This window comes from Mesocricetus auratus, unplaced genomic scaffold (assembly GCF_017639785.1).
Source record: "Mesocricetus auratus isolate SY011 unplaced genomic scaffold, BCM_Maur_2.0 Super-Scaffold_6730, whole genome shotgun sequence".
Classification (NCBI taxonomy): Eukaryota; Metazoa; Chordata; class Mammalia; order Rodentia; family Cricetidae; genus Mesocricetus; species Mesocricetus auratus.
In genome coordinates this window covers 67,667,604-67,690,845 of record NW_024429184.1, presented here as the reverse complement: position 1 = coordinate 67,690,845, position 23,242 = coordinate 67,667,604, and the positions used below count along the sequence as shown (strand labels likewise).

General features: G+C 45.8%; 1 protein-coding gene across 3 annotated transcripts in view; it reads left to right on the top strand.

Moving 5' to 3' along the window:
• Chd7 (chromodomain helicase DNA binding protein 7) overlaps positions 1-23,242 on the top strand; it is a 183,542-nt gene that overhangs the window by 79,804 nt on the left and 80,496 nt on the right. For all 3 annotated transcript variants that reach the window (XM_040741469.1, XM_040741470.1, XM_040741468.1), the window contains exon 3: positions 19,864-20,285. In XM_040741469.1, the coding sequence (XP_040597403.1) occupies positions 19,864-20,285 (422 nt within the window). The remainder of the gene's footprint in view (positions 1-19,863; positions 20,286-23,242) is intronic.

Here is a 23,242-nt window from a genome sequence, read left to right as displayed (position 1 = left end):
AGCGAACTGGAGGTTCTTTACTTCAGCTAGATACAGTGTTCACTTAGTCTAGGGTGGCGGCGGTGCAAGTGCTCTGATGTTTCAAGGTGGCAGCAAAGATGCATTTGCTGATAGGTAGGTGACAAGATTGTGAGAATGAGGAAGGTAAGGATTTGGCTTGTGCAGTCAGTAGATTGGGAAAATTGTGGGAAACTGCAGCTGAGAAAGAAAATATCAAGCTTGTACTTGCTAATCTCCAGATGCCTTCTGACTGGACTGAGGTGGAACTTTTAGGTGGGTGGCTAGCTTGTAGGGGTTTGGAATTGGAAGGGAAGCTGGGCTACAGAAGGAAGTCACAAGCTATCTTCAGGAAGATGGTGTTTGCTGTGGGCCTGGGTGGGTTAGGGAGAGAATGTGGTTACTGTAAGAAGGAGGCTCTTTGGTACTTGGCCAGTCATCGTTGTCCTAGAAGTTATAGGAATGGAGGAGACTAATCCTTGTGGTGAGGAACAAAGAAGTGTGTGTCTGGTGACCTGAGGCGGAATGGTTTCCAGGCTGCAGGTCATGTGATTGTATCAGGTGGTCTCTGCCTTTACGGTAAGGACTGGATCTTAGCAGGGTTACTTTTAAAGGTCAACCACGTCCATGGTCTGACTCGCTTGTCTATTTTTTTGCTGCTGTTGTGTTGTAGCAGAATTCTGAGTGTGAGCTAGCCAGTTCACCAATAGACCAAGTATGATGATGTGTGCCTGTAGTTCCAGTACTCATGAAGCCGAGGCAGGAGGATGTGAATTCATAACTAATCTGGCCTGTGTAGTGAGGCTGTCTCAAGAAGAAAAGAATAGAGAGGTGTAACAGTAGTGGCACTCTGATGCTTACCAAGACACAGGTTATCATTGGTTCCTGAGACCCAAGGATGGGTACAAACAGCTCTGCAAACTCCCAGCTGCTTGTGGTCTTATGAGAGGGTGTGTACAAGATTTTAGGTGCATTGCTAACGATGAATTCTGTACAGAAGCAAATGATAAAGCAATGTCAGCTAATGTGTTGTTATGATCAGTATTACAACCAAACTTAGGGTCAGTAAGAGGCTTGCTATGTAAAACTAAGGACCTGAGTTTAAATCCCTTGCATCCTTGCAAAGAGCTAGGCATGGCTGCATGTATCTGTAACCCTTGCCTTGGAGTTTGGACAGCATCATGGGGCTCAAGGGCTAGTCCACCCAGTCCAGACCAGAGATTGCGACTTTCCAGGCGGTGAGACAGAGAACAGTGAAAACACCTAATGTCCCGCTCTGGTCTCTGCTGACATGCCCATCTGCACACATGTGTATAGGTCACACACGCAGAAACCATCAACTTTCTATCTCCATTTCCTTTTCTTTCAACTGTAGCAGTTCTCTGGCCTCCCAGCCTCCACTACCTTCTTTTGAACCAGAGTCTCACTGTCTAGCTCAGGCTGGCCTCTTGTTTAATCATCTGTTCTAGCAGGCCCAGCCTAAAGAAACCACCTTCTTAAAGTATTCGAAGGTATTTATGAGGGGTTGTTCATTTGAAAAGCAAGAAACCACACTTCCTTACAGGGTACTGCAAGAAAAATCCTACAGTCAGGATAAAAAGCCAGATTGCCCCAGGGTTGAGGTCAGACCACTGTTTGTGCTTTGTATGCCCCACTGCCTTGCCAGGCCTGCCGAAGGAAAGGCTAAGCTGGGGTGTTTGGGGGGGTAGGGAGAGAAGAGGAGGTGATGATGACACGAATTTGTTTTAAAACCCCAGGTTCCATCTTTATGACAAAGGTGTTTTGCAGTCCGCTGGTGTATCATGTTTGGCTAACCTTCCCCTTCCCTAAATCCTGATATTAAAGTTCTGATGCTTTAGACCCTGTGACACCCCCGAAGCCCCCCACCCCATATTCTTATAGAGATGCTCAGGCCAGGGTTTTGTAACATTTTCTGCATTAGTTACTTTTCTTGGTGCTGTGATCCAATAACTAACAAAAGTAGCCTAAAGCTCAGGATTGGATGGAGATACAGTGTGTCGTAGCAGGAAACGTAGGAGATGTACCACAGTCAGCAAGCAGAGAGATGGTGCTTAGTTGGTTTTTCCCCCTCTCTCCTTTTTTATTTAGTCCCACATTTAGGGAGTGTTTTCCCTTCTCACAAACATACCCAGAGGTGGGTCTCCTAGGTGACTCCAGATCCTGCTAAGGTTAACAGTGAAGATAAACCATTACACATTTTTGTCTCATGGTTTTCTTGAAACTTAGATATATGCATGTGCTAGGTGAGTAAGGAGAATCATTAGAAGCTGCTAGCCTGCCCTGGCAGAGCACCTCTGCCTCAGAGTTCCTGTCAGAGAAACTGGAGCGCTGATGCCTTCACTCAGAGACGCTAATGTTGAGGCAGGCCTACTGGGACCAGGGACCAGCCAAGCCCTGGCCTCCTCTAGCTCTTGCTCTTCCCTTCCCAGCTGTTGTTTTTAGGATGTTTTCCCTCCAGAGCCTTCAGTCCAGAGCATGCACCCCTAAATAAGATTTCTCCTTCTGCAATGCTGTGTCCACCTTCCTGGCAAATGCAGACCTAGGCTGTTGACTGAATCCGTCAGCACTGTCAATCTGGGCAGTGACCACTTCCTGCTGTTCACCAGGCATGGCAGTATAACGGGCAAAGAACACCGTGTGGAACCCTGAGTGCTGTGGTAGTAGTTTGTATGCAGTTTTTCCGGGTCTCGGTTTCTCCCCTCTAAAATGAGAATTGTATGTGGACCTACATAAAAGTGCTGTTAGAGGTTCAAAGGGATGCCGGTCATGTGCCTAGCCCATAGTATGGTGGTTGTCTGTAAATTATTATTGCAATTAATGCTATATTGTCACAGCTGCTCTTGCTACTGCACTGTATTCTAAGTGGAGTGAGGTCAGGGCTTGTGCCCATTGTCTTCCCCATCGTGTTCAAGAATGGATTCTGTCTGTACTCAGGCATGTAGAGATTGCTGACAGGGAAGGTAGGAGATGCAGTGTGTCATAGGGTTTGGAGTGTGGGGAAAGAATGGTCTCAGCGATGTCCTGCTGCAAGGAAGGGTCCCTTCTGATCTCCAAATGGCTGGGTTGAACCTAGAGCCAAGGCTCCATGGCAGCAGCTTGGAAGTCCCTGGGAGAGAGGTTGAAGGAGATGAGACTGCCAGGCGAGGCTAGCACAGGAGCCAGAGTGGTCTTGGGAACTGCTGTCCTATGGAACAGGATGCAAAACACAGCGTTGCCTAGCCACGTTAAAGGCACAAAGTTAGACAGGAAAAGTTAATTGTATTTTTTATTTACTTCCAAATATATATGAATTTTTTTTTTTACCATGTAGTATTTGGCTGTCATTAAAAAGTAACATTTCACACAAAAATGGCCCTTTCTGTCTTTGATGTGAGATTTGATTTTTATGCTTGTGGCACTTCTTACTTTGGGCTGGTCTGTTCCAAGAATCCAGGCAGTTGGTGGCCACTGTGGTGAATGGCACCAGTCTTAGCAGAACAGGCAGTGGCTGTAAGGGTGGAGAGAAAGATTGGGCAGGAAGCTGCCATGTTCTTTTGTGTGTTAACTAGCAAGTAGTTTGGAGGACTTCAGGAGAAACGTCCCAGGTTTATTTTTGCTTTCAGGAATGGAGTGGCAAGGGGCGAACTGTTGAGCTACATTTGAGGCGTAAGGGTTGGGTGTGACAGTGGGCTTCGAGGACGTGGAGCTTTGCTCTTGAGGCCTGGGAAAAGCGTTTGCTGTGCTATGAACCCAGCATGGCCTCTGGGCTGTCCCTCCCAGTCAGTCCTGTTCTGCTCCTGCCCCTGCTCTGCCTCCAGCATGCTGCTGCTGGGCTCCAGGAAGTAACCACCCCACCCCCACCCAGGGATGGCTGTGGCCAAAGACAGAGCAGCACGTGCGTGTGTGCATGCGGTCATCCTCACACTGCCTTACCCTTTTGCTGAAGTGATCAAGGGAACGCTCTGCAGTCGATGAGCTGTGCGGGGGAGGGATGTGTGCAGGAGCGCTTTGGAGAATGGGACCTGGGACTTGCTAGATAAGTGCTCTGTCACTGAGCTGTGCCCTCCCTGGCTCCTTTTCAAGTTCATTTGAAAGTCATGTACAATAAAGTCAATCACAAGCCGTCTTTGTACTAATAAAAGTATCTGCGTTGTAGTTCATCTACACTGGAAAAAGGTCTGTGTATACCTTGCTTTTGGAGGCGAGATTCTGAGAACTTTCCAGTCTGTCTGTCCAGGCAGCCTATGTCTTCAGGAGTGAAGTGATTTTGGTTACAGTAGGGAGTTATCTGTCTGTCAAGTCTTCCATGCAGGGTGCTCCTCTGTTCCAATTTTACCCATCCTTTCATTCACCAGCCAACATAATTGCTCATTTGCAATGTGCCATTCTCCTTACAAGAATAAGGGCACAGAAATAAGTTTTTTTTCCCTTAAAAAAAATCTTAGTTAACACTTAGTGGTTGGTCTTCCATGACAAAAAATAACTGCGGCCATGTGTCGGAATTGGTGTGTTGATGTGCAAACAAGTGATCTGCAGGGCTGGGAGAAAGATGTGAGGAAGTTTGAGGCAGGTAGAAGGGGCAAGGCGGGAGCCTAGCAGGCAGGGCAGAGCGTGGTGCCCTCAGCGGAGAGCGGACACTGCAGTGTGGTCTTGCCCCAGCTGGGAAAGTGTGTCTTCATTTACGTATCCCATCCATTTGCTCTATTAAAAGCTTATTGTACTGTGCCCGGCACCAGAGGTGCAGAGAGCATGTGAGGTGCTGCTGGACCTGAATGAGGGCAGAGAAGGGACATCCGTGTGCGCTCATATTTGAAGGTATGGCAAGGCTTTGATAGTCTACCCTAAGCCCTGAGCCTAAGGATGGGTCAGTCCTGCATCAGGTGTTAGAGATGGAGAAGCACGTATGCACGCACGCATGCACGCACGCACGCATGCACGCACGCATGCATTCCCTCTTGGTGGGGAGTATGTCTGTGTTCCATGCTCCTGCCCTTCAGAGAGCAGAGGGCCAGAGGCTGTGAGTGGTCACGCAGTATGGTAAGAGGTCCTTGGCCTTGAGAGGTCCTTGCCTCTGCCTGTACAGATCAGGGATAGCCCCTTGAAGAAGCCATGCTGAAACTGAGTGTTGAAGACTGAGTATGGATGACCGAGAAGAAAGGATGGAGTCATCTGTCCAAGCTCTAGACTGGGAAAAGAGCAAAGCGCCCTGGTGTGACTGCAGTTGTGGGGCATGGCAGAGCACGGTGAGGGGAGGGGAAGGGGGAAAGGTGTCACAGGGAAGGGCCTGACCCCCCTTCACGCTGAGGCACCTTGTCTTAAGTGTAGTTGGCAGGGAGCCCTAGGTGGAGTGTGCAAAAGTGTAGTCCATTTACACTGAGTATGAGCATTTGCAAAGATTCAAGGGAGCTTGAAAAATATGAGAAGCATCTCTGGACAGGGCTGGACTGGAGAAACATGGCAGAGATGTGGCTACCAGGAGGACTTGGGGGAGGCAAATGTTAACTGCTATTAGATGTAGCTAGGAAGGGTGAGGAAGGAAGGAAGGAAGGAAGGAAGGAAGGAAGGAAGGAAGGAAGGAAGGAAGGAAGGAAGGAAGGAAGGAAGGTTTCTGTCTAGGCCAGGCACCCAGATATTAACCCAGGAGCTAGCCCAGGGAGGTGGCTGAGTTTTGGCATGTAGCTCTTGAGACATCAACAGGAAGCCTGGAATCCTCGGAGGGCTATCAAAATGTAAGAGACAAATTCAAGACAGGGTGGATGAGGGAAGACGGGTCAGTGACAGGACACAGCTGAGGAGAATGGGCTTTGGAAGATTTTCAACTCTATAGAAATGTTGGGAAAACAATACAATAAGCACCACATAGTCATTTTATTCATGTGTATGTATCCATGGTGTGTGTGTGTGTGGGTGTGTTCATTCATACACATAGGAGTCAGAAGATAACTTCGTGGAGTTGATTCTCCTCTTTCACTTTTTTTGTGGGGTCCAGAGATTGAACCCAAGTCATCGGGCATACATAGCCAACACTTTTACATGCTGAGCCATTGCTGCCCCCTCTAAAAATTGTTGTCATGACTGTGGGCCTATATAATGTATGAGTGTGGGTGCATGGGTGCTTCAGTGCATGTGTGGAACAACTTCTTGAATGTCAGTTCTCTTCTTCTGTGGTAGGATCCAGGGATTGAAGTCACATGGTCAGGCTTACATGGAAAGGTACTTCTACATCATCCCGCTCATTTTTCTCTTAAAACTAACAGTGGTCAGTATTCTGTCACATTCATTTATATGTAGCCCTGCCTAAGTTCCCTGCAAAGAAAGAACAGGCTGGCAGGATAGACATTCACTGTATCTTCTCTGTTGTATTTTGAGAGTCTGGGTCTCATGTGAACCAGGCTTGTCTCAAACTTGATATGTTGGCCAGGGCTGGCCTCTTCCTTACCCCCCTGCTTCCACTTCCCAAGTGCTGAGATTATAAGGTACATTACCATATTCAGCGTGACAGGCACTGAGGACAGTGGCAGTTTGTGCAGAGGCCCTGAGGTAGAAAGATCTTTGGCCCGTATTTGTTGATAAACAAGGAGTAGAGAGAAAAGGCGGGAATCATAGAGGGTATTAGCATCATGGTCGGAGGCTGCACCACTTCCTTCCAGTCTTCATAAAGACTTGGGAGGTTATTGGGGATGACAGAGGTCCAGAGAGAGATGCCGTCATGAGGTGTGTGCCTTTAAAGGGTCCCTGAGACTATAGAGGGTGGACTGGGTCGGAGGGCAAGGCTAGAAGAGGAGAAAAGCTGAAGAGGTGTGTCCCAGGCCTGGGAGAGGCTGCTGAGGGTGTGGGCCCGCTGTGCTGAGCATGGAGTCAGTCAGTTATAGGTGAACTAGGCATGGAAATTAAGACTCAGTGAAAGGGCAAGGATTGTGTCAACTTTCTGGCTTGCTGGTTGAGGTAACGACTTGGGGTCCCGAGGTGGGTAGAGAATGCAGAATCAGGACTGACTGAGACAGCTGTTGCCATGTCCAAGGGGGCATTGGACTAGACTGTTGGGTAGAGAGGTTCACAGCTCAGGGGGGAGGTCTGAGCTGGAGGAAGGCCTTTGTAGTGCACCCAGATAGAGGCAGTATGCTACCTCAGAGGCATGGGTAGAGAGGAGGACTTCAGGCCTGGAGCACTGCAGAGATGACAGGTGGGGAAGATGAGCCCGGCAGAAAGTGCGAGGAAGCAGGGGAAAGGGCCATCCTGGATGCATCCGAAGAAGCAGCAGTGAGCAGCTGTGGGGGCTGTTGCTGGAAGGTCGGTCAGGTGAGCTGAGGAGCCAGCCGCTGGGGGTGGGGTCACCTTGGTGAGAGCAGCTCTGTGGAATATTAATGTGGTTAGGGCAGACCGAGGAGCACTGGGGGAGAGGAAGTGAAGACAGCAAATGTCGTCCTTGCTCTTTCAAGGACTCGGCTAAGGGGAGCAGAGGCAGCTGAGTGGGAGGGAGGAAGACCATCAGGAGGCTCCGTAAATACCTGACATAGTTAGAGTGAGACACAGTGCAGGGCGAGCAGGTGGGGAAGACCAGCCATGCAAGAGGCACATGAAGAAGTTGGTGGATCAGTTTGGAGGAGATACTATCTAAATTACTCCCCAAGGCAGACTTCTAAACCACTACTTTCAAGTGTTGCTGCGAGGGCTCTCTGTGTGGAAGAGGCCAAACTAGGGACAGCCTTGGCTGTGCTTGAGGCTTCCAAGGCTCCGGACACCTGCTGATTGATGCTTCTCCGCACTGCCATGCCGGGCCCCTGACGCCCATCCTGCCGTGTGCCCCCCCCCCCCCACTTGTGTGTTTGCTGGGAAGAATTTGGATGCCTGGAGGCTTCCCCATCATCATGTCCCTAGGCCAGTATCCAGCCTCCAAGGTCTCTCTAGAATTTTTCCCAGTGATCCTTCCCCACCTACTGGCTCCTGACTGCATTCGATTCCTTAGCTGAAGCTCTGGCTACACAACTCTGGAGCATGCTATGCTTTCTGCTTTGCCTTCTCTCTCTGACATTTATTTGTTAGGGATATAGGACGTCAGTTTACAACCAGAATGAATTGTGTCTCTCTGGACATAGTGAGATAGCTGATGGGTACAACTTTATGAAACATCGTATCAGACGGAGACATGGGGTCCTGCAGGAGGAACTGGTAGCCTGTGGGTGTCACTCAGAGTTTTCCTTTTGCACCTTTGAATTTCTTGTTGTCCATGTGTTCGTTAGGACGTTTTCATGTAAGTACATACTGACATTGAACATGTCTCCCTCCCCTTTCTCACCTTACTGGAAGGTTTCATTTAGATTTCCAATTCTGGTATATCTTAATCTATTCTAAATAGATCTTCAATTAGCTTCGTTTCTAAGCATTTGAGACACTTGGTTAACACTTATCTTTACCCCTCTACCCCATCTTACACATGCTTATTTTTAACATTTCTAACCTGACAATGTCAAACTACCTTGAAAATATTATTTAATGACATCTGTAAATACTGCTAAACACCCTATTTATTTATTTATTTATTTATTTTGGTTTTTTCAAGACAGGCTTTCTCTGTGTTGCTTTGGAGGTTGTCCTGGAACTTGTTCTGTAGACCAGGCTGGCCCCAAACTCACTGACTCTGCCTCCCAAGTGCTGGGATTAAAGGCGTGCAACACCAATACCCAACTTAAACACTCCTTTTAATGAGAATAATTATCTTTTCCTTCCCCACTTTAATTTGTATTTTAAATGAGAACATTAGAACATAGGTGTTGATATTTTAGGCAGAAGTGAAGATATCCTATCAGAAGTCACCTGAAGTAATATGTTTTATACACAATAGTTAAGTTAATATAGAAATAAGTTACTCAGGTTTAAGTATTCTCAGATAGACACAGGTATCTAAGCGATCTAAAGGAAGTTGCCGAGAGGATGTTGGTCCTGAGGCCAGGCTAACTTCACAGCTGTTTAAACTCCAGCAGCTTGGCCCAGAGGGTACTGCTGTTTTATAACCGTATTTAAAAATCTGTTCCTCTTTTGCTCCCTCAAACTGAGTGCAGAGATATAATGGGTCCCATTATAGGTAAAAGGTCTGTGACTCAGCCATCGAGCTACTCAAACTCTGGGCTGTTTTAATTGCCACCATTAAAGCTTTAGTACTTTTATCTCATAAAAATAGATATCATTGATGTAAAATGTGTGCCTGTTGAAGATACATGTGTACCTCTGCCCTCATAGTTAGCTAATCAGCCATTTGAGTTAGAAGTTAGTTGGGTTTTATGCAAATGGGAACATGACATAGATCACAAATTTTGTTCTGAGTTAGTCCTTTAATTAAGAAGACATTCCTGTGGTACCTATGGCAGCATCTCGCTAGAATATCTGCTCAAAGAACCTTACTTCTGTTGTGGCTCGTATGGAAACTGCATTTTAATTGATAGGACAATTGTGGGCCCCTAGTTCCTCGAACCCAAGAGTACAGTGCTTCCTGTTCAAAGGCTCATGTCAACAGTTGAATAGACGTACATGATTACTCTCCTGTCCCTAGCTGACATATCAGCTTAAATTGAAATGTGTAGCTGGAGGTGCTCACTCTGCCCGTGTGCTGGTGCGTTTTTGTTGCCAAAAATATAAATCCTATGATGAGGAAACTTCAAAGTGTGATGTAAACTCAAGAATACCATGTAGCTAACTATGAAAATGTGAATAGCTGGTTTGTTCTGGGCCTTTTTTTTTCCCCCAATGTGCTAGTGTGCCACCGTCATTCATTATTCATATTGCTGTACACAGAGATGACACCTCCCCAGGTCTGCAATGAGGCCATCTCAACAGAGGTTAGCTGCCTCCCATTCATGCTCACAGTTATTTCTCTGCTGTAAAAATAGCAACTAATTAGTGGGACATTTCAGTAGGTGACTCTCCTGCTCTTGCAGTTACGGGATTGCATTCTGAGAAGACAACAGAATCTTGACTCTAAGAAGGACTCAAATCCCAACAGTTGTAAAGTATAAACCCACCCACACAAAAACTTTGTGAGCTACACAGCCAGTCTCTCTGCTTGCCCAGCTGTGTAGATTCAATTATAATAATTTTCTCAGTTGCATAACATTGCTGTTTGTTTATTACTGCATTATTAGTCAGTGAATGAACCTCCCCCCTTTTGACCCCTCAGCAGTGTTTATAAAATACTTAATTGCTTTGGTATCTTCTGTTTTGTGTGTAATTTCAGCTGGAAGGAGTCATGGGGACATAGTCCCATGTAAGTGTTTAACAGACTGTTTCTGATGTGCAGTAAACTTTCTTTAAAAATAAGTACCAGGCGCCTTTAATACTTCCCGTGTGTGTGTGTGTGTGTGTGTGTGTGTGTGTGTGTGTGTGTGTGTGTGTGTGTGTGAGTGATGAATTGGTAGGTAATGAGAATAGGGCTTTTGTAGGGACTGTCTGGTTTCAGCCCTACCTCCTTTTATGTGTGTGTGGGGGCGCAGGCGGGGAGACAGACAGACTTGGAATAAATTTTTGTCCCTTTGACTGCATTAGATCTTCCCATTTGTAAATCAGAGAATGTGGTACCCAATGACAAAGACACAGGGAAGCTCTGCCATGCTGTCAGTGTGTCAGCTGTCTCACAGGGGAAGGAGGATGCTAAGGGAAAGAAACCCAAAGCCATTCAGATAAGGAAGAAGATGCTAAGGTAGGCATTTATTTCAATGTGTGTATTGCTGTGTGGCATGTTACCACACACTTCATGGCTTCTAGCCACGTCCTGTTCCTCCTCAACACACTGTCAGATTAGGGTCTTGACATGTTTCAGCTGAGACCACTCCACTGCTGTGGCTCTCCAGGATGTGGACCTGAGGTTCACTGAGGTCTCATTGGAAACTTGAGCTCCAGGTCGGTTCAGGTTGGCAGAGTCACTTCTGGGCTGCCTGGTACAGCCTCACTGGCTGTCACTGGAGGCCATCCTTAGCTCCTAGAGACTGCCTGCCAGTCATGCCTGTGGTTTCTTCTCCATCATGGCCACTGACTTCTTCACAGCCCGACACACTCTTCCCTCCTCTTTAAAAGCCTCCCCGATTCAAGTCAGACTGGCCTAGGATAATTGCCCCTTTGAGGGAACCCTAAACCAGTGGTTTCCCACCTTGATCAGACCTGTGATATTCTTCTACCTTTGGCTGGAAGTCACAGGTCCTGCCACACTGGGAGATAAAGGGGCAGGCTTAGAACTCTGCCTCCCACGAGATGCTAGTGAGTTTTTATAGACCACAGTAGTCTATCATTAAACCATCCTGAGTGAGGTAACCCAGTCACAAAAAGAGAAACATGGCATGTACTCTCTCATATATGGATTTTAGACATAGATCTGGGGAGTGCCAGCCTACAATCCTATGGCCAGAGAGTCTGGGAAACAGAAACTTTATTTAGTGGCTGATCGAAGAAGAGGCAGACTCCCTTGGTTAAGTACTGAGCTGAACTCAAGAAAGCCAGTAACAGAGAGGGAGGACTGATGATCAAAGGGATTAAGACTGGGCTGGTCTAACCCCCAGAAACAGCTGACCAGACAAAGGTTAACTCTTGAATCCCAGGCATTAGCCTGGGAAGCCAGCATGGGACTGATCAAGACCCCCTGAATCTGGGTGTCAGTGAGGAGGCCTAGGTAATCTATTGAGCCTTGGGCAGCAGATCAGTACCCATCCCAAGTATACACACGGACTTTGGACTCCAATAGAACAATGTGAGGTGCACTCTCACCCTGAACTCTTGGGAAAGGGTCTAGGCCCTGCCCTATATGAAATAACACACTATGGACACCCCCATGGAGGGCCTCACCCTCCCTGGAGAAATGAGGGGATAACGGGGGGGGAGGGGGAGGGCACGGGAGGAAGGGAGGGAATGGGAGAAGGACCTGGAACTGACTTGTGAAGCAACCTTGATTCTTATCTAAATTTAAACTGGAAAATAAAATTAAAAAAAAAAAAGAATTTATTGTGAACTAAATCTGCTAGATTCCCAGTCTCTGAATGGTGGAAAACTTGCCTAAGGTATATAAGTTTTGTCACTAAATTCCTTTAATTTCTTCCCCCTTTCAAAGACTGTTGTATTCCCAGTTCTGCAAAATCCCTAAGATTGCTCAATATTAGGGAGGGACTTGTTAGTCTTTGAAATTTGAATTTTTAAAGCCATAGGAATAGCAGAGTAGGTTGCTTATGGTATTTTATCTTTTAAATAGCACATGTAAACAGTATGCATTGCTTTTCTGGAGCCAAACTTTTCCACTTTAAAACTCAAACTCACTGTTGAATGCACCAGTGATGGCAGAGTGTCAACATGTTCGGCAGAATTTATTGAACTGGATTAATTTCATTTTTTAAAAGTGTGAGTTTGGCCTTCGCCTTCATTGTCTGTGAATAGAACTCCTCAGTATCCGTCTGTATGTGAAATGTCTAGAAGCGTTGTCGAAGGCACGTCCAAGAGCATTTCACTGCATTTGATCCCTGGCAGCCACGGTAGTTTGGGGAAGTGCTTGTCTGTGGCTAGACTCTAGTTCTTCATGCATGCTTAGGAACAATGAGAACTTTAGTGCTGAAGTAAAGGGAAAAGGTGTAGATTCTCACTCATAGATACTAACGAGCTTGCTTTGCCGAGGGAGGGCAGAGTGGATGAGCGAAGGAGGGCAGGGCAGGCGAGCGAAGGAGGGCAGGCGTCGTGAGGGTTCGCAGGAAGACACCACACGCATGCTGTTTTGCTAGTTTTACTTCTAGAAAGCTGGCTCTGATGTTCTACTCTACTGAAAGCTGTTTAGGAATTCAGAGTAAGGGGCAAGAGCAAAGCTGGCTCAGTGCCCCAGCAGGCTCATTGTTCTGGTTTCCTTATGAGAGGCCAGCGGTACCTTGATCAGCTGTGGACCCCACTTTTTCCTAGGATGCTACTCTTGCAGAACATTGGGCATGCCTGCTTTTACTAGGGACTTCCCTGCTCTTGTGGTCCAATCAACACAAGGAATTACTCACTCTTACTGACACAGATCTTTAAAGAATTATCATTTTTTTTAGCTGGGTGGCGGTGGCGGCGGCGGTGGCGCACGCCTTTAATCCCAGCACTCAGGAGGCAGAGGCAGGCGGATCTCTGTGAGTTCGAGACCAGCCTGGTCTACAAGAGCTAATTCCAGGACAGCCTCCAAAACCTGTATGGAAAAACCACAAAAATAAAAAAAAGTTATTTTTCGTTAAGATGCAAACAACTGGTTTTCCCCAGAGGCCTTTAATTGTGGCTGTATTGCGTCTTCCCTACAATGCAGTGGCAGTTCTGTGGGCCTCCCTGCCCGCCAGTGCTTTTCAGGAAGGAGAGGGTCAAGATGCGGAAATCCCCGTTACCTGCACACTATTTTTGAGCAGCCACCACGTGGGAGAACTTCAGTCAAGTTTCACATAAACGACTAAGCTAATTCTTCCAAGCATTTACGAAGCAATGGAGACCCCCCCCAAACTATGTTCATTTTAACCTGAATTTACTTTGTACCCTAGGGGTGTGTGTAGATGAGCAGGCTGTCTCAACTCTGTGGTCCCTAAATGTAAGCCTGTGATTTTTGTCTGGTGTTTTCCTCAGGAAATAGCCATTGACTTAGCAGGCCGAGGAAGGCATGGGCTTAGAGTCTCTGCAGTGCAGTAGATTGAATGAAGTACATGCAGGCCTGTTCTTCAGGGTGTGGGGGGAGTTTTCAAGGCAGGGCAGGGAGCAAACTTGTCTTTTCCTGGTCCTTACAGAATTGGGATAGTTCCCGGGGTGTTCCATCTTGTTACTAAGGTGAATGGCACTCCTGCCGTTCAGGGAGATCTGAGAGCGGTGGCGGGAAGAGTTTGCTTGCTTCACAGTGCAGTAAGAACAGCAGCGCCCACCTCCAATTCTGCATTTGGGTGAAGAGTTAGTAATGCTCAATAATACTCTAAGCTGTGAGTCAGAACCAAACTCCCCTGACCCTTTGAAGCAGAAATTTCAAGTTTGTATTGAATTAAAAGCCACCCGTCCTGTAGGCCAATGCTAGGGTTTTAGAGTCATGGTCTGTATGGCTTGGGTTTGGACGGTGGCCACAGCAGGGCTCGGGCTGCACATCTAGCTGGGGAAGACCATCTTGGCAGTGACCAGCATGCTTCAGTGCTTCTCAGGGGAAGCTAGGCAAAACGCAGGACTCCATCTGGGTTAAAATGAAAGCCTTATCATTTTCCAGTCCCATGACTTTGGTGAGTTAATTGTACAGCTTCAGTCTCCCCGTTCAAAGCAACAGTAACAACATCCGTTGCACCAGCCTCAGAGGGCCGTTCCAAGGCTGAAGAGAGGAGGCGTGTAAATGGCTTAGTAGAGCTCCAAGCATGTCTAATTAACCAGCAGCAAATGGTTGAAAGAGAAACTTGACTCAGTGCAGTGCTCTGGGACAGCCTCACAGCTTGCTGTTTACCCCTTCTCCCCATGCTAGGATGTGTCTGTCCATATAGTCATATAGTGCCCCCTCCATCGCCCCGGGAGTGCTAGCTGAACACCAGGAGGGAGAGGGCTGTGCTGTGGGCTCCTGACTCTCAGGGACACCCCTCACCCCCAGCAACAGGGTAGTATAGTATCTGGCCTTGGTCAGAGTCAGAGAAGATGCAGGGAAGAGAAGAAAACCAGAGGGCACTGGGTAATGAGTAAGAGCCAGAGAGGGACCCTCCCCAATGCTCCCTGGTAAACCTGCATGCTCTGGGGAGCCCCGCCTGCTCCCGTCTCCTCTCAGGATGCCCAGGAAAGCCTCAGTGCTATTGGCATCTGGCTCTGCTGTGTCCTTCAGGTCAAGTAATAATGGGAGAGACACTACACTCTAAAATTGCTCTTCAACAGCTCCTAGGCCTGGCTCTAACTCAGGAGGCTCAATGTGCATCAGATTCTAAACTTCTTCAACATGCAACCTGCAAATTTGTAGCTCTTAAGGGTTTTGTTTGTATGGGGAATGTATTTCTATTTAGATTCACACGTGAGAACACTCACCTGTATAATCCCAGGTACCCAGAAGGCTGAGGCAGGTGGATCACAAGTTCAGGGCCAGCCTGGGCAATGTGCAAGACCCTGTCCCTAAACAAAAGTTAAAACAGACAGACAGACAGACAGACACACACACACACTCGGCAGAAACAGACATGTATCTCAGCTTGAGTAAAGTGTTCTGTGTTCTCCCTCCCTGACATCCCAGCAGTGCTCTTACTTCCTCAAATACATGTTGAATGAATAAATTGCTTAGAGTTCTGATCCCAAAGGTAACAGCAGCAGATTTTTAAAAAGGTAGTTTCATCCTGAAGTCTCAGCAGAACTTACTGGACCTTTGCTAAATGCTTTGAATCTTTATACTGTTTTACTCAAAGGCAAAACGCCTCAGTTTTTACACCAGACTTAATTTTTAAAAGAGTATTCAAAACCCAGGATGACTGGAAAAACAAACAAAAAATAAAAGTCAGAATGTCTGTAATAGAAACATGTGTTCGAAGCCATTTTTTAAAACCATCATAAAGTGCATTTCTGTCTTATGTGACTAATTAAACTTTGTAATTTGTAAGCCATTTAAATTGTAGTTGGCTGTGCCGCAAGGCCATGCTTCCTGTTACCTGAGTCCTCACTGGCCGGCCACTTCCTTAGCAGATGCCTTCCTTCTCCCTGGCTCTTCCTTATGCCTCCCTGTAGCTAATCTGCTGGGGCTCTAAGTCAGCAGCGGGAATGTCCCTGTCCAGACCGTAGCAGCTCTCCCTTTTTATCTAGCTTTATTCTCAGCCGCACTTGTTTGCAGATGTGTAAATTCAAACAAGTAAATGAGTGTCTGAAAATGTGTCCCCACAGGCATCCTGTATGTACAATATTGTGAGCTTTACAAATTGTATGTGTTGCATGTTGGTGATATGGTTTGTTCTCTCGAGTTACTCTGTGTTGCTTACAGGTTCAGACTTAAGGAGTATAGTTAAGGGAAAAATGTGGAAAAGAGGTAAGATAACTTTTTAAGCCTGAAGATGCGTAGAAGAAAAGCACACTTCAGACAGTTAAAACTTTCTCCCGCCACACTTCAGAGCACTGTGGGTCATCCTTGCCCCGTAGCGGAGGAATTGTTCTTGCTCCCCCGTTGGCTTGCCTTTGATAAGTGCATCTGGCCCCTCCAGTTAAGAGAGCATAGTCCTGTGTTTCCTAATTGCTGTGCTCTCTCTCAGCAGTGGAGCTAAGGATGAAAAAAACAATACAACTGAATTTTATACATATGTAAAACATATATACCTTGGGGCCATTTTTATGTATTTAAACATCAGTCAGCTGTTTTAGGTTCCCAAAGTCCACAACACACTTCTTATAGATATCATAGTAAATCAAAAGGCATATGGAATTATGATAGAACTGTGTCGTGTAGAAAGTCCTATGGGGGGGGTGTGAAATACGCTTGGTATCAAAAATCCCTCACATTTGCTTTAATAAGCGTGAGGTTGTAGGAATGGCCTGTATGGTAATATCAGATGTTAATGGCATTGATTACCTGTCAGGCAGTGGGGATTGATGGGAAAATGTCCGCTGTAAAATTAAATAGCATTAGAGAAGACCGTACCATGCGCCTGGTGGGGAGAGCAGGAGGAGCTGGGCCTGAGAGACTTCATGGGGCATTACTGGGAGCTCCACGTTTTTTTTCCCCACATGATTAAGGCAGACCATCTGTTCTTTGTTTACAAAAACAGCTTCCCTCTACAAGATTCAAGGAGAAGTAGGTCTGGTAAACACTCACGTCTCTGAGCACCTTTTCTGCCCTCCCTCAGATAGTACCAAAACAATTCTGCTGCATATCAAACAAGATTAATACTTTTTTTTTGTGTTCAGTCTTCACTTTTCCCCCTCCTTGTGGAAGATTAAAGTTTTTACCGACTCACTAATTTATGGCCTCGTTTATTTTTAAAAGAAGCGTCTAAATGATTTGTATGCTGAAGTGTGTGGATGAATTTTCAGAATTTTGTGTTGTGTGTGAAATGATTTTTCTAATTCATAAATGCGTGCTGGGAGAGCTCCCAGGAGGTGCTGGCATTCTGTTCCCATGGATGCCATGCAGGTTGAAGATGGCTATACATGCCCTATCATAAGTAATTCACTGCTCTAAATTGAACTCATTGTCCTGACTTTCCCTTGTTTTCAAGGAATAACATTTCATCTAATGTTTTAATACTAGATCGTCCCAAAGAGGTTTGATTTTTTTTATGCCCCATGCAGAAAAGCAGTGTCTTTTTTTTCTCAGTTATGTTGGAAATGTAATAATTAACTGAACTTCAGCTGTTTGAATGTAATAAAAGTCAGATAAGCTCATATTTTATCTAATGCCTAGGGTGGAGGTCATAGGGCACGAGGTGTTTCTGAGGGAAAGCAGAGGCCAGCGATGACTTCAGTGTTTGTCTAGTTCCATTCTGGTTTCATGGTTTTTCTTCCCAGAAAGATGCCTGTGTGTAAGGAAGGCTTCAGGAAGAGAGGGGCGGAGTCATAAGAGTGCTAGCTTGAGGAAACCTAGGTCCACATCTCATCTCTTTCCCTTATGTAACTTCCGGTAGCCACATTGCCTCCTAGAACTTACACTGCTGTCTGAAAGACAGCGTAAACAATAACATTTTGTTCCTCTGTATAGGCGCTGCCTGAGTGTACACTGGTGTGTCCTCCCTCACACTTGGTGCTCACCCCTTTTCCTCTGACAAGCCTCTTTGCTATGACCAGGAAGGGAGCAATGCCTATTTTAAGATTGGTCTGCTGGGTGGTGGTAATGCACGCCTTTAATCCCAGCACTCAGGAGTCAGAGGCAGGTGGATCTCTGAGTTGGAGGTCAGCTTGGTCTTTTACAAAGAGAGTTCTAGGACAGCCAGGACTACACAGAGAAACCCCTGTCTCAAACAACAACAAAAATTGTTACACACATATATATATGTCTTAATACTGATTTGTTGCTGCAGCTGTTGTTTCTGGAGCGGGGATCAAACCCAGGGCCTTATGTGTGTTGGGAAAGTGCTATACCTCTGAGCTACAGGGCCACCTTTCCCAGGTACTGGAAGACACTTTGGAAACAAACCTAAATCCTTCACTTAGCCAGTGAGGAAGCTGAACTTTGGTTGAGTACAGTGACCCCCCCCCCGGAGAGCAGTTGGTGAAGGGTCTGGACTAGAATTTCAGTGGGGTTCTGGGGCATTTCTTCCTGCTGGTGTGGTCAAGAAGTGAATGTGATTGTCTTTAGAGTGGCCGGGGCCACCTTTGGTGGGAACGGTGAGCTGCCTTCTCAAGCTGTGATTCAGTTTGTAAAATGTTGTTTTGGGGACAGTCACAGAGCCCTTTGGAGAGGGGATGAAACTCGTGCCACTTCCCTAGAAGTATGCCTGCGTGTAAGGTTCTTACAAGTAGATGGTATCAGAAGACACCAGACGAGGGAAAGCTGTGTTCAGGTCTCCCTTTCAGCCCTCACGTGGTCCCAGGGAGTCATGTTACTTTTGGAACTCTTAAGTCTCTCTCTGAAAGATGGAGATAAATTACTGAGAATTTTCTTGTAGATTCAAGTGAGTGGACATAGGAACTCAGTTTATGACCTGGGATATGTTGGATACATATGTGGTATTGAGATGTGGTTTCTATTACCTGTATTTAAATGTGGGGTGCTAACCTTCCTCCTTTGCCCACAGAAATACTTAACTTATCCCATGTTAGTGTGTGGGGTAGGCCTGTCTTCCCATCTGCTCTGCTTTGGTAGGGTGTAAGGTGTATCAACTTTGACATCTATTCTTTGTGATCCGTGTTTCCTCAGACATTTACTTTATATTAGTATATCATTGTCCCAACTGTGAAATCGGAAGGGTCATTATCTTAGTCCAAAGGCCTGACTTGGGGAATTTGGTGATGTTTAAAGGTCATGAAGCCCATGCTGGCCAGGCACATGATAAGATCACGCATCTCACAGAAACATAGGAAAAAGCCAGAAGATGACTGAAGGTTGCAGGTGGGATATTTTCGGGTATTTTCTGAAATGTGAAGGTTCCTCAGATGCTATAGTTTGCTTTGGATGATGGGTCTGCCCTGCCCTGTTTGAGGTCATGGATGGTGGGACCACTCTGTGCAGGAGTCATTTACTTTGATCTCAGGTGACGTCTCAGCATCTCATCCTATTTGTCAGTGTTTTCTGATGTGCTGAAGATGCTCTGGGTACCTCCCTAGTACATGTCAGGATGTCCCTGCACTGTACCGCACGTAAACAATCTGAGCTCTTTCTTCATTAGTTAAAAAGTAAATAAAAGAGATGACTTCAAGAAGTAAGGGAAAAGATTCGCCATGTTTCATATTATTTTAAGAATGTTAGCTGATGCAAAGTCATTCTTTCACATGACATTTTAATCTAGACTATTTAATGCCATTTAGTTCAGAAGTGCCTGCGTATATAAAATTTATGTTGTACTTAACTCTGACCCCCACTTTTTAGTATTAGAATTTTTCAATATGTACATACTTGTTCTTTTTAAAAGCAATTGTATTCTATATCTTTGAGTACACCCTCTCACATGGAGAGAGAACTCTCCAAACAGAATCCATGTTTTGCTTCTATATCCTGTGTTCTTTCAGTTGAAAAGGTGCAGAAGGTCTAGCTCTATAACAGATTTTCCCTTCCTGCACTAAATATTTTCCTATTTAAAAGCATTCCTCTTAAAGAAACAAATGTTTCCAGGCTGAAAGAAAATGACAGATTCCATAACCCTTAGTTTGTAGATGATTCCTTGAGCACAGAAGCATCAGTCACTGACTTTCAGTTCCTTTCTTTACCTTGAAGAATGAGAAACTAATTTCAATCCCATTTGTGTTTCTTAGCATTCTCCATCGGAGCCCTTTCTAGAGAAGCCAGTGCCGGATATGACTCAGGTCAGCGGACAGAATTCTCAGCTAGTGAAGAGTGACGATTACCTGCCATCGATAGAACAGCAGCCACAGCAGAAAAAGAAGAAAAAGAAAAACAACCACATTGTTGCAGGGGATCCCAGTAAAAGTTTTGGTAAAGATGACTTCCCTGGTGGGATTGATAACCAAGAACTAAGCAGGAACTCACTGGATGGGTCCCAAGAGGAAAAAAAGAAAAAGAAAAGGCCGAAAGTCAAAAAAGATCCGAAAGAATTGAAGGAACCGAAGGAGAAGAAAGAGCCCAAGACCCCAAAAGCCCCGAAGATCCCCAAAGAGCCAAAGGAAAAGAAAGCAAAAACTGCCACACCAAAACCCAAATCCAACAAAAAGTCAAGGTAGGCTGTGGGTCGAGTCAAAGGCCACGAGGCAGCCCAGCCCCAGGCTGCAGCACTCTGCGTGGGGGCATGGGATGTCTGTTGCTTTTCATATCATTCTTGAGTACCTGTCGTTCACATAGTAAAAAGGGAAGGATTTTATGCATTCCAAACCTTAGGGCTCCACTGTTAGGAACTGTTGATTTAGAGTCTGTACTGGATAAAAAATTTATTTAGCAACCAACTTCGTATCTTATAAGCCAGAACTGTGCTTGGCTCTCTGGGTAACTGATAGGATGGTTTGCAGGTGAAGCAAGGCCCCTGTAAGGCTCTAAGCATTTCAGCGCAGTCTCCAGGGTCAGAAAGGATTAGCAGTGTCTGCTTGGCAGGGTAAGTCTTCCATGGCAGGTTGAAGTCCTTGTGGGCAGCGTGCGAGGAACTCAGTAGCACTCACCATTAGACATGGCTTCTAGAACAAACAGTGAGGACTTTAGGTAACAGGAGAGAGCCTCTTTGCCGTGTACTCCCCACCAACTCTCCGACCCCCTAGAAGGCATATTTTTTTCAGTAAGAAAATCCGAGAGACGACATTGAAGACTAATTTTTTTCATTTGTTCTGAACATTTCTAACAACTGTTCTGAACCAGTTCCAAACATCTGAATCTGTTTTTCAGAATATGGCTCATGTTAGAAAATATAGTTTCCAGACGCAAGTATGGCCCGACTTGGTTAATCTGCGTCCGTTTGCACACTCTTAGAAGACATGCCCTGCCCTCCGTCCTGTGTGCACATGCAAACATTTGTGTGCACCTGTACTCACTTGGGCCGTTGCCTTACACTTTCTGTGATGCCTCACTGTAGCCCTTTGACTGGCGGCCTCTATTGTGTGTACATGTGCAGGCATATACTAGCATAGAGGAGATGGTAGCTGTACCGAGAGGGCAAAAAGGCAGACAGACCTCTCCAGTGTCCTGGCAGGGATAGCGAAATAACTCAGATCCAAGGCTATGCTGTGTTGATGGTATGAATCATTTAAATTTTTTCTTGTGTGCCATGAAAGACTTTTATGGTGTCCAGATAACTGAGTGTATGCAATAATTCAAACTTACCAATAACTTTGTAGTTACAGTTGGGCTCTGACTCCTCAGTATCTAATCTCTTTGTTGAACACACTTTTTCTCCTGATGAATATTTTTCTAAACCCACAACTCATTAAAGAGACATTTTAAGTGCTTATTTGTAGGTAAGTGTTGGGATATAATGATGAGTATGTTAAGATGTTAGTCTGACAGTATGAGTTTATTTTTAAAGTAGCTAACTGCCCAGATGTAAGCACTGTGCTTTGATGTGAGGAAGCCCATATTATATCTCCCAGAGAGCGAAATCAAACCCTACTGTGACGAAGAATGTCCTTTCTTGTTAAGGTGTAGGTGTGTGTACCAAGGAGGCTTTTTGGACCTTAGAAATGTATCAGCAACACTTTCATTACCAGGATAATTTGGATTCAATTTTCATCATAATTATTTTGATTTTTTTTCTTTTCTGTTTTTAACCTCACTATGGCAATGGATTCTGCATTTCTGACATAAATTTGCAGCCATCTTCTTCAGCCCAAGTCTGACCTGGCAGACCCGGTGTTTACAGTTTACTTGGACACACCCTTCCCTCCTGTGGAGCACTTTGGTGGTAGATTCGGAAGTGCTGTCTGTAATAGTGACCCATGCAGCAACTTCCTGACAGCTGCGGGTACCAGCTCGGGCAAACTGGGTGTGCAGCATTTCCTAGGTGCAGTTACAGATCTGGGTTCGCCCCGAGAGAGAGCTTTCAGTAAGACTGTCTCCAGGGTGGGCCAGCAGCTGTCATCCCGAGCATGAGTTAGGGTCTCTGTGATTGTTTTAGCACAACTTCCTGAGTAGGGCTTGCAAGTGCTCTTTTTGTAGGAGCAGGAGGGTCTTTTTGTTCAGGAAGAAAGTATAGTTCTTTCCTTCTCCCTGTTGGTCTTTAGTGTTAATGGTTTGAAAATCTTTGACTGGAACATATTGATGTGTGTGGAGATGTTCAGGTGATAGGAAGCTGATGGGGTGCGTGCCAGAGACTTAGCAGGCCATGTTTGGGGGTTGTGTGTGTGTGCACACGCACATGCTCGTGTGTGTGTGGGGGGGGTGAGAGTTGGTAGCACCTCTCTTAGCTTGGATGGCATCACCATGTGTGTGACCACTGGCTGATTTACAGTTAAGTGTGGCAAGGACCGTCCCCAGAAGCTTTCCTGTTGTTGATGGTCTTTCAGGATTGGCTGTCCAAACATAGGATAATTGCATTGAGATGTTAAATAAATTAACAAACCAAACCATTATTTTGTCAAACCGCATTGTTGCTATTGGTCAGATGAATTGAGTATGTCAATTGTGGTCTCCTTGTTCAGTTACGTCTACAAGGAAATAGCATCCTTGAATCAAGGATAACGAGAATGCATACGACTACATGTAAATTCTGAATAGCATAGCAGAATAATTATGTAAATTGAATATGCAGTGATGAAGGTAATAGGGGGTTTGGTTTGTGTTAGTACTGGGGCTGAATTGCCAGAGCAGTTTGTGTCTACGCAGTGGAATACAACAGTGGCAATTTTGTTTTGCAAAATGCTATGTGATACCGGTTATTTCCATCCTTGAATAAGTTAACTTGATGAATTTGTTTATACAGAAAATAATTTTCCTACAGAGGACTGCAACAGAGGAAATAAACAAGTGAAATGAAAAATGTAGACTAGTAACTCCTCAGCCCTTTCCTGCAGCCTGTGAGCTGTCTCTTTGCTGCAGCTCTGCCAGCAGACTTGCTGTCCTTGGGGTGGATGACGAGGAAGTGACCTGCTGGGGGGTCTGCATCGTTCTCATACCCTTGGTGATGTAGGATGCATGCGGGGCGGCTGCTGTATAGAGCTGGCCGCCTGTGCCTGGTGCAGCCTTCTTGTCCCCTGG